The 11,049-nt window shown below is 36.3% G+C and overlaps 2 protein-coding genes across 2 annotated transcripts; one reads left to right on the top strand and one right to left on the bottom strand.

The window, feature by feature from the left end:
* Window positions 1-5,799: 5,799 nt before the first annotated feature.
* On the top strand, window positions 5,800-8,077 carry LOC143611742 (putative MO25-like protein At5g47540). Its single transcript, XM_077085902.1, has 10 exons — window positions 5,800-5,907; window positions 6,403-6,564; window positions 6,651-6,769; window positions 6,834-7,002; window positions 7,082-7,141; window positions 7,210-7,275; window positions 7,372-7,440; window positions 7,527-7,670; window positions 7,775-7,877; window positions 7,965-8,077. The coding sequence occupies exons 1-10, from the start codon at window positions 5,800-5,802 to the stop codon at window positions 8,075-8,077; spliced, it is 1,113 nt and encodes a 370-aa protein (XP_076942017.1).
* A 191-nt stretch (window positions 8,078-8,268) lies between these two features.
* LOC143611745 (cytochrome b561 and DOMON domain-containing protein At5g35735-like) lies at window positions 8,269-10,421 on the bottom strand. Its single transcript, XM_077085904.1, has 3 exons — window positions 9,756-10,421; window positions 8,856-9,110; window positions 8,269-8,748 (listed from the first exon to the last, which is right to left on the bottom strand). Exons 1-3 carry the CDS (start codon window positions 10,365-10,367, stop codon window positions 8,437-8,439), a joined length of 1,179 nt encoding a protein of 392 aa, XP_076942019.1. The 5' UTR covers window positions 10,368-10,421; the 3' UTR covers window positions 8,269-8,436.
* Window positions 10,422-11,049: the final 628 nt, after the last annotated feature.

Here is an 11,049-nt window from a genome sequence, read left to right as displayed (position 1 = left end):
CAAAAACCCGCTCTCGCGCGGTCTTAATTCTAACAAGTAAAAGCAACGAGACAATATTACTTCTTATCACCTCTCGGTCTCAAAGAATGTGTATTTTAACTGATTTTAGATGATTATATTACCCACTTATCCCTACGGTTGTACTTCCCGCAAATAAACCCAAAACACCAAGTAAAGAGTTTAACAAGCAATCAATTAATCAAAACCGATTCAATTAACTAATGCAAGAGGATTATAAGTAATAACAAATAAAACACAACCATCACACACAATCAAATTTATGGTTTAGTTAAACTTTACGTCAATAACTCAAGTCTTGAACATTAACAATCCATTAAACAAGTTAAAACTACTCAACAATCATCTATCCTAGGTAGAACAAACAAGTTTAGCTACTCATTAATTTTGGACAGCCATGCATACTCAAGAAAAACACCATAAACATCATCATAAACATTATAAAACTCATTCAAGATCCAAACAATATCAATAACAAGTCAAACAATCAATCAATTGCAAAACAATTCAAAACAAAAGATCAAATCAACAAAGTTAGGGTTCTTGAACAAAAAGTAAAGTTTATGGATGTTTTACTATGAAGTATGGTTGAGATCTTTGCTTGTTTGAAGCCCCTAGCAGCTGCCCAAGATCACCTCTTCCTTCTCCAGCCGTCCAAAACACCTCAGCCGCCTTGCTTCTTCCTTTTTTTTCTTTCTTTCTTGCCGGCTGCACTGGTTCCGATCGGAACTAGGGTTTTGTTTTAGGTTTTTGTGTGATTTCGGGATTAATGGCTAATAATAGCAGATTTCCCTTGTTATTATCATAATATAATATAAGGCTTTTAAGATGTGGGCTTGGGTCGGGCCTTGATTAAACTTTGAAACTTTGACACTTAAACCCTCCAAGTTCTCTTTTTCTTGCCTTTTTTTCCACATCTTTCCATAACCTACACAAAACATTTCAACTTTGTAAAACTTTGCACTTAACCCCCTAAACTTACATAAATTTGATATTAAATCATTAAAACATTATAAAATTTTAAGGAAATATAAGTGTGTTATTCAACACATCAATCTCTCCATAAAAAGTCCCTTTAGGAAAGGATTTAATACACCTTAAAACACTTTCAACGTCAACAACCAAAAGGGCCTACGAGAATAAGGCCCCAGGCAAGGCGGGCGGGGGCAATATGGGATGCTTATCAAACAACGCTCTTATAGTAGCGTCACCAAGAGGAGCAACACCCGAAGAGCACAAAACTTTAACCGCGGTCGTGAAGTGCTTGTCATCAACCATTCGAATACACTGCTTAGCATTGAGCCCCTCCCTCGAATGATCACCCCCGAAGGAGTCCTCATCGGCTCTTATGGAATAATTTATTTTTTAAAAAAAATCAACTAAAATGTGCCCCTTTGCATTCTAACGCGAGCCCCGTTGGTATTTGGTAATTGGTTCAAATTTCTATACAAAATCCAGGGCCAAAATGTTAGTGAGTTAGACTAGGTGTTGCGGGCCACTAACGAGAGCTACGAACGAATGACGCAATCAATATAGATGATGCACACCATGCCGCGCACGTTCGATTGAATGTCGTGAGCCAATTAGCGTGAGGAATAGATACGTTGGGTGGGAATTTCACGTGGAACGTGCCACTAACTGTCGAATGCATTAAAATAATAATCAAACTTTCTATATAAATCTATGTTCACACACGTTATCACATATCTCATAATATACAACAAATCTCCTGTTTTTCTATTCATTCCAACACACCCAATAATAAATTAAAAATGCAAATGGAATTCGTTTTCTTCAACCGATTCTTCCAAGGAAGATGATCTTATTTTTTTAAACGGGGTGGATAATGGTTAACCTGTTGGTTGAAGGGTTTTAAAGGCGACAAAGGCTAACAAGACAATCAACTCTTGATTGTGATCAAGTGGGCGCTAACGAAACTTTTGTACGCCACTATTTTAGCCCCACGCTGATCCACCCTTTATGACGAACATCATTTTAGGCGATGGTTTTGAAAGAGTAGACAACTATTTATGTGTTTAGCAAATGATTTTTCAGATCGGTATCTTTTTTCAACAAAGATTAGATGCAAAAGGTAGACCCGGTTTCACTAATATGGATAAATGTATAGCTGCTCTTCGTCAACTAGCATATGGACTTTCGTCAGACGCAATGGATGAATACTTAAAAACGTCTGAAAAATTTGCGCGAGACTCACTTCATTTTTTCCATCAAGGTATATATATATAAACACACACATATATCACAGGTTTTTCCGAAATGATTGGTAGTAACGATTTTACGCATGTTGGATAGGATATGTGTCCAACGATCTTGAGATATCAGTTGCATCGAGGTGATCACCCCAGCCCCACTATATACTTGAGGCAGTGGCCTCCCAATGTCTTTAGTTCTTGCATGTGTTTTTTGGTGTTTTCGAGTCAAATAACGACATAAATGTTATCGAACAACCGCCGATATTCGATGTCATTATTGACGGGATTGAGCTCGCTCAAACGTTTTGTGCAAATGGTGAACAATTCAAGCATGGCTACTACCTGGTTGATGACATTTACAACGAATTGCCGACACTTGTTCAAGCTTATGCGTCTTCAATTGAAGACAAACGGAAGTACTTTACGAAGAAGCAAGAATCGGAACGAAAATATACTGAAAGGGTGTTTGGAGTTCTAAAGAAAAATTTTCATTTGATTGCGAGGCCACTACAGATTTGGTCAATGGAGAAAATAATGGATGTCTTCTACACTTGTCTAATTCTACATAACATGATTCTTGATGACCAATATATGACCATTTGTCAAAACTTCCAAGGTGATGTCCCATGACCCGAATTCACAATCACTGATGAAGAAAAACTCCAAAATGTCATATATATATATATATATATATATATATATATATATATATATAGAACCGCGAGGTACACGAAAACCTTCGTCATGAGTTGATCGAGCATTTGTGGACTAGACGTCCGATGATCTTGTGCTAGACTATTATTATTTGTTGCTTATAATATTTTTATTTTAATGTAATAGTATTAGTTTACAAATTAGAAAGAAAAAATATTAAATATACAAACAAAAAATTCGTTAAAGCCTCCATTCGCATGAACCACAACGGGCTCAGGTGGCTTCAACGACAGTCTTTCCCGAAAAGATAATCTCATTCATTGCCAACAAAATAACCAATGAGCTGTCATTAGAGTACCATTTAACACAATTTTCTTTTTATTGCGAAGGGGAGCTGAGGTTTGTAACATAAGTACGTCCCGAACAAAAAACACGAAGACCATGGGTATTACACCATGAGCTGATATGTAACATCACGAAAATTATGATTCAAATCTACCAAGTGTTAAAAGTTCAAGGACCAAAAAGGTAAAACTTTGTTTCCCTTACCCATCACGATACGCGATGGATCAGAAGATAACCCATCACGTATCGCTATGGGTTTATCACAAATCCCAAGAAAGAAAAGGATAGCGATACGCGATACCCCCAAAGCCTACTCGTCATCGCGTATTGCGATGACGAGGCTTGACAACAGTGACATGTGCCCCGCCACGTGGCACCGCCTGTCTAGCCACGTGGCACACGTGGCAAGGCTAGTCATGACACGACAAGCCTAGTCGTGATACGCGACAACCTCCAAATGGCCCATCGCATATCGCGATGAGCTCGCTGATCAGCTCTATAAATAGGGCGACTAGCCCTCTCATTTGGGCATACTCAATCTTACTCTCTCTCACTACCTCGTTTTGCGTTTCACCGAACCCAAGTTCGTATCTCGAAATCTGTGCCCAATATTGACGTTACCTCGAAGTACGTGCCACCACAAGACGAGTCAACACCCCGCCTTGAAGTGTGTGCCGACGAAGATTGATGACCAACGTGCCTCGATTCACGTACGAGGAAGTGTTGATCTAAATTACTCGAGAAACAAGAAAGCGTTGAGGTGCTGCTCGAAAGTCTAGAAAAATATAAGTCGAACAATGTAGGGATAATGCCCGAATAAAATATTAATATAATATAAAGTCTTAGACCCTAGTCGAAGGTATACTCGATACCTCGAGAATAAACAAAAGAAAATATAAATATGAATGTAAAGTAATTCTTTGTTATTAATATTATTTAAGTTTCTTAAATAATAAGTAAATAAATAAAGTATGCGTTTCTTCAAGAAGAAGAAACGTAGTGTGTAGAAAAGTAAACAAGTAAAACTAAAGGTTTAAAACTTGTTACATAAAGAAAATATATTTTGAACTAAAGGTTCAAAAAGAAAATATAATCGAGGTAAAGATTATACAAAATAGACTAAAGGTCTAAAGCTAGATTATTGATCTAGTAATAACAAAAGGTTATACTCGCACTATATGTCCGAGATAGCGAGAGAAAGACTAATCGATCAGTGAAGTGAAGTTGATCATTTTCAAAGGTGAATACGTCCCAAACTTTTATAAACTTGTTTAATCAAGTCAAATTAAATTGATTGCATGAGATTACGTATCTCTAAAACATTATGAACAAAAGTAATCGATGGCCCTCAGGTTGTCGTGTACGTTTGTCTGGATCCTTTCACATGTGGTAGACGGTGGGCACACCCCGCCACACCCGGTTATATGCCTCCTCCATGACGGGCCAGACCTAAGTTATGTCTGATAGAGGGTAATCATGTGTATAATGATGGTAGCTATGTAATCTCGAACGATGCGGTGTTTGCTGAGCGGTTTCGAGTAATGCTTAAGTTTGTAATTGTGTTTAAGTTTTAACTTGATTATTCCTAAGCCACTATGGGCCGAGACCTAAGTTATGTCTCGAGGGTAATTAAGTAAATATAATATTTTTGTGTCTGGTTATTTACCAATATGTGTTGCTAACGTATTTTCAAACTGTTTTACAGGTAATGAAGAATAGGCGCTTGAAGAATAGAAGTCATCATCAGACGATCTGATGGCTCAGATCATTTTGTTAATGTTAAAACTTGAATGGTGGTTTTATATAAACAAGTAATCTTTTGTAAACATTAAACGGGTATTATATAATCCCGTGTTTTGATAAGTAAATATTAATATTTTAATCCACGCAATATTTACGCATTAATTCGTAACTCTGATTTACTTACAAAAACGGTACCAACTGCGAGTCACACGCTCAGACCCAAGATGAGGGCGTGGCATGATCAAAATCCAAACCGAGGATGCTATGTTACACGAGGTGAGTAGGTGATTGGAATTTTCAAGGTTTATTCTTCACATAAACCACCGTTAATTGAGGGCACCAGGATAGAACGAAACGTTGGCCTTCCCTAGTCGCCAGCCTTACACATGAGCACATTGATCTTCTTCGGGACTAGTTATAATTTGCTTATTTGACTTATGATGTTAGACTTCCAAACTTTTAAGAATGGTTATATGTATTTCTCATTTATCTTAAACAAATCTTGCTAAACAAAGGTGACCTTCATAAAACTAAAAAATCATCCCCACATTTATGTGTGTACTTATATGAGTATTTGTTACTAGGATCGTGTGTGTGTATAAATTTAGAATTATTCAAAAAGTAGTACTAAAATTAGTAATAATCTATGGATCATATATTAATTGATTATTTCGAATCAGTAATTAGGAGCTCCTTCTCCACCATCCATATCCCAAATTTGATCCCCCTCATATTCATCATTCTAATTGTTTCGTTGATCGGAGGATTTCCGACCAATTTATCGACTCATAATCAAAGGGGAAACCACATTGTTCATCATCAAAACATGAAGGCACTCTTCAAACCCAAGCCCCTCACCCCGGTTGAACTCGTCCACCATATTCGTGACCTTCTTAAAAATCCCGACGTTCTTGAAGCCAAGCGCCAGGACAAGGTAACCATGCATGATTACCCGAAACCAAAACTGTTAATTTTATTGTACATAGACAAGATTGCACTTTTTTGTGTTTTAAGTATATTACAAAATCACGTCTTGCGTACTTTATTTTCAATAAGCACAATAAACATCCTTTCTTTTGATGTTTGTTGAATTCAGTCACGCGCAATGCACAATCATATATATTTGATCTTTTTAGTATATAAATAATATTATAGGAAAGTGGTTTGACAAGTACTTCAACTTAATATTATGAATTTTCATAGTCATGTTATTTAGGCATGTCACACTATTTATGCTAGTGATACATAGTATGGACGTATGGTATGTATATGATATTCTGAACTTGATGTAATGTTGGAAATTAATTGGCAGTTGTAGAATTAATTGTTGATTTATTTAGATATCTCAAGTAGGGTTATCATCTCAACCCGATCCAACCCGTTTTGTCACACTTAATATTATACATTTTGGCACGTCTTAATATTATAGGTTCATGAATTAACAAAACTGATTCACGAAGTGAAGATAGTACTTTATGGCGACGACATGTCAGAGCCACACGAAGACGCGTGTGCAAAGTTAACCCAAGAGTTTTTCAAGGAAGATATATTACGCCTTCTGATAGCTCACCTTCCTAATTTGGATCCTGGGGTATATAACATTTAGTAATTCAGCCAATAATCCTAATTTTTAATCTTTTTTATAGTGTTAATAACAATGACTTTGGTATCGTGTAGTCCCGTCAAGATATCACTCATGTGCTTGCAAATCTACAAAGGCAACGAGTTCATGGCCATTACGTTGCTTCTGAATATTTCGAACAACATACAGATATTCTTGACTTATTGATACCCGGGTAAGCCTCTTATATTGATCTATTTAGTTAATGGGTCAAAGCTAACAAAATGTTGAATTGTCAGGTATGATGACCCGGAAACTGCAATATCATTTGGTGCAATTTTGCGAGACTGTATTCATCATCAAGTGGCTGCAAAATATATTTTGGAGTCGGATCACATGAAAACATTCTTTAGCTATCAACATGATACAAACTTTGACGTTGCATCGGATGCAGCAGCAACATTTAAGGTTATGTACCATGTGTATGTGTTATGTTCGTGATATCATCATATGGGCTGCTAATCTTATTATTTCATTCGTATTCCAGGAGCTGTTAACGAGGCACAAATCAACTGTTGCTGAATATCTCGATAATAATTATGATTGGGCAAGTATTGTTATTTCATAAATTACTCTCTAATTCTGATTTTGCTTGACTAAACGGACCGTTTGCAGTTTTTCACGGAATATAACAAGTTAATGGAATCTTCTAACTACATCACTAGACGGAACGCTGTTAAGGTCTACCGTTTATGCTATTAATCTCTAGAGGGATAATGTGGGTAAATATAAAATTTTAAGGTTAAAATGGATAAATCTATAAATTTAACGTTTTAGAAAAAGAAGGGTAAAATTGTCATTCTCGAAATTGTTTTTGATGAAATTGGTAAATTTGATGTTAAAAAGGCAATATACGATATTTCAGAAGATCCCACGGATATATATGAAATTTAATTTTCTCATGATTAAACGTTTTCTTTTATTATTTTTAGCTGTTAGGAGCAATGTTACTGGATCGTTCGAATACAGCTGTCATGGTGCGGTATGTGAGCTCATTGGAAAACATGAGAATTCTTATGAATCTTCTTCGGGATTCAAACAAGACCATACAGTTGGAAGCTTTCCATGTCTTTAAGGTATATATAATCATATAGTGATATAACTGAACTATATAATGTATATTACCACTTGTAATGTCGGTTTTTAAACCGTCTGGGATTTACCAAACTTTTCTTAACAGCTTTTCCCTGCAAATCAAAACAAACCACAGGATATTGTGAATGTGCTAGTTGCAAACAGAAGCAAGCTCCTTCGGTTCCTTAGCGAATTCACATTTGAAAAAGGTACAAAAGGGCGTACATATGTTTCGAAACTTAATTTATTTATTCAAACAATTAAAAAGCTGATTATGAAATCATAATATGGTGTAGCTGATGAGGAGTTTGAAGCTGATAAAGCTCAAGTGATAAATGAAATCGAAAACCTTGTGCCCAAATGTGAAAAATGTGAGAGTCATGTGGAATGTGACGGACTCAATTGTTAACCGTATAAACTGCAAAGATGTTGCACTAATCGTATAGCGCTCTCTATAAAAGGTAGATAAAAGTGTTCATATTTATTTACTATTTTACTTTTGGTGACAAGAAAAAATTGTATGTCATCTTGGTTTCTGATTCTGCAATTGAATCAGGTATTCTGTATAGATCGGATTGTGTATTTGCTTTTATGATGGTATAAAGTAAAAACAAACATGTATATATAAAAAAATAAATATGTTACAACCCATGTGGAACACAAATCAGAACAAAGAATATAATACCTTCTACTAAATAATCATCCTCAACCAAAACAAAAAACAAAAACATATAAACAAGATCTACCAAATATAGATCTAGAAAACCTCTAAGCCGCCTGGCTGTGACCGTGGCCATAGCCATTACCATTCTCTGCATGTCCATGTTGCTTATCTTCTCCCTTTCTCTTTAAAACAATGAACCATGTGAAAGCTTCCAAAAGGGCTGCAATGGCTGCCAAAGATATAAGCACACCAATGTATGCATGCTTCCATTTCTTCTCGGGGTCCAAGATATCGAGCCCTTTGAACACGTTAGTGATTCCAAGTGCAATGATCGTGTAGCCTACACTCGCGTGGTAGATGTTCCAGTATATCCTGTATTTGTGATCGGGCTTCGGCCTCAAAAGCAATGCAAATACCTAAATCATAAACACAAACGCGTTACTCATTAATCCTGTTATGACTTGTATTTACCCAACCGGCGTGTTAAGTATATCAAAATAGATGGTTATGATATATGTTATACCTGTAGAGTTCCAAGGGCGAAAAGGGTAATTCCGATGTTGCGGTGAGTGGTGTATTTGATGCCTTCCGAGTCGCTTCCGAGCTTGATTCCAGTGCCCCATCCAGCAACACCGACACCATAAGCAGTGACTTGGCAAGCAACATGTATGTAAAACCAGGCAGGATGAGCCACTTTGAATACCTTAAGGTATCTTGCAATCATAGCTCCCATTGGCATCAATACACCCCAACTCACAGCATTCAATACTCCATGAGTCTGTCAAATTAACAAAGATTGCTTAATTGTTAACTCTTAATATGTACAATTGCACACTAGTGTGCATGAAATCGAATAATCAGTTTTTTCATGTTATACAACCCCCCAAACAACATTCTTTTTGGCTTTGCTACCATTTTTGTTCTTTTTTCAGCTAAGCACAATTATAATCAAGACCGCAACCCATTAGAAGTGAGCATGAAACCGAAAAACCAAATCTAAAAAAAATTGTTATTGGTTTTGTGTATTAGTAAAAAACGAACTTACAGTTCAATTTTGGTTTTGCATGAAATATAAACCGAAAAATTAAACCGAACTGAATTTAAAATTTTTTATTTTTTTTACTTTAAGTAATTTGTAAAAATTTAATAAATATGTAATCAAAGTATTTCAGCCAAGATATATAATAATCAATTAATATTTAATTATTAAAATGAGTCATGCCCAAATTCATAATTTTAGGTCAATTTTTTTCATCTTAAAAGTTTCAAACTCAAATAATAAACCCAAAAAACAAGAAAAAAACATTTTAACCAAAATTTTGGTTTTTGGTTCGGTTTCAACCCAAAACCGACGGTACATATCCTACAACCAATATACAAAAAAAGTAATAAAAAATAAATAATAGCAATTAAAAAGGCTTACGTTTCTCCGGTGAAGCAGATTTCCACCAACCCCACCACCAGCACCCTGCTGCCCGGTAACAAAATCCACCGTCCCAACCGAATTCCTGTTCTCCGAACCCAAAGCATGCTGACCCGGAGCTCCATTTGTCACCGGACCCATCTGCCACACCTGACTAAAACTAGTCCTCCCACTCGGCAACACCAGAGTCCCATAAATCACCACGTCACCACCACTCACTCTCTCCGCCCTGAGACCCGACACATCAAAGCTCAACGCACTCTGCTGCAACCCGGTGTTGTACCCGGCCACCGCCGACGTGTACGCCTGAACCGACCCGTTCGAACCCACCAACCCAACCAACGCTTGAGTCCCAACCATCCCACCTCCGTTCACGTTCAAACCCCATGCAACCCATGTGGACGTCGACACCCCCGTGTGGCGGTACGCGATGTCGGCTGTGCCGTTGTTTGCGTGGTAGGTCCAGTGGAGATGAGAGTTTTGAACTGGGAGGCTAACGCATGAGGCGAATATTGCGTTGTTGGTGAAGGAATAAGAGTTGCAGTCTTGTGCTGATGATATTATTATGTTTGAGATTAATATGGTGAAAAGAAGTGGTAAGAGTTTACCCATTTGGAATATGTTTAATTGTGGGTTTTGAAGATTGGATTTAATTGAATTGAATTGATGGAGTTGAAGAAAGTTGAAGGTTTATATAAAGTGAAGATGGAGGTGAGTTGACTGGTTCTTTAAGGTTTATATAAAGGTTAATTGGTGGCTTCATCTTGTGCTTAATTATTAATCAACGCGTTAAGATTTTATTATTTGTTTATTGAAATATCTTTTGTTTTTTAGATGGTTCATGAGACTAGTAATGGATGTGACATTGTGACATCAACCTGACCTAATTATGTGTAATCAGAGGTTGAGTATTGGCATATGAGTATCTATTGTTGGTATTTTATATACCCGTTAATTTGCAAAAAAGTTTGTTTTGCAATACAAATGAGATTTTAAAGTTTATTTCTTATTTCACTTTTGTGTTTATGTTTCTAGCAACTGCAACTGATTATTTGATCGATGATATACATACATGTATCATCACCATAAAATAATTTCATGATTAATAGCATACAACATATGATTAAAAAAAACTTTAATTTTCACATAATTAATAAACCTACTAGAATATAATGAAGAATTACTTGAAAAATAAGAGAAGATAAATTTCTAAGTGTATGATTCAGATAAACGAGTATATAGTTTCGGGTAATCGAGTCAAGTATTATCTAATACCTTACCGGTATATGCATTA

The sequence above is a fragment of the Bidens hawaiensis genome, unplaced genomic scaffold (assembly GCF_021521415.1).
Source record: "Bidens hawaiensis isolate Kalapana, Puna unplaced genomic scaffold, B.hawaiensis_p1.1 tig00032083_1, whole genome shotgun sequence".
Classification (NCBI taxonomy): Eukaryota; Viridiplantae; Streptophyta; class Magnoliopsida; order Asterales; family Asteraceae; genus Bidens; species Bidens hawaiensis.
Note: the sequence above shows the minus strand (reverse complement) of the source record. Positions and strands in the feature narration are given on the sequence as shown.

Excerpts from the sequence above, each read along its gene's own strand:
- LOC143611745 (XM_077085904.1), bottom strand. The coding sequence starts at position 10,367 with ATGGGTAAACTCTTACCACTTCTTTTCACCATATTAATCTCAAACATA. Across the intron at positions 9,111-9,755 it reads ATCTGCTTCACCGGAGAAAC|ACTCATGGAGTATTGAATGC; the intron begins GTAAGCCTTTTT and ends TTAATTTGACAG. Across the intron at positions 8,749-8,855 it reads TCGCCCTTGGAACTCTACAG|GTATTTGCATTGCTTTTGAG; the intron begins GTATAACATATA and ends TTTATGATTTAG.
- LOC143611742 (XM_077085902.1), top strand. The coding sequence starts at position 5,800 with ATGAAGGCACTCTTCAAACCCAAGCCCCTCACCCCGGTTGAACTCGTC. Across the intron at positions 6,770-6,833 it reads CTTGACTTATTGATACCCGG|GTATGATGACCCGGAAACTG; the intron begins GTAAGCCTCTTA and ends TTGAATTGTCAG. Across the intron at positions 7,003-7,081 it reads ATGCAGCAGCAACATTTAAG|GAGCTGTTAACGAGGCACAA; the intron begins GTTATGTACCAT and ends TTCGTATTCCAG.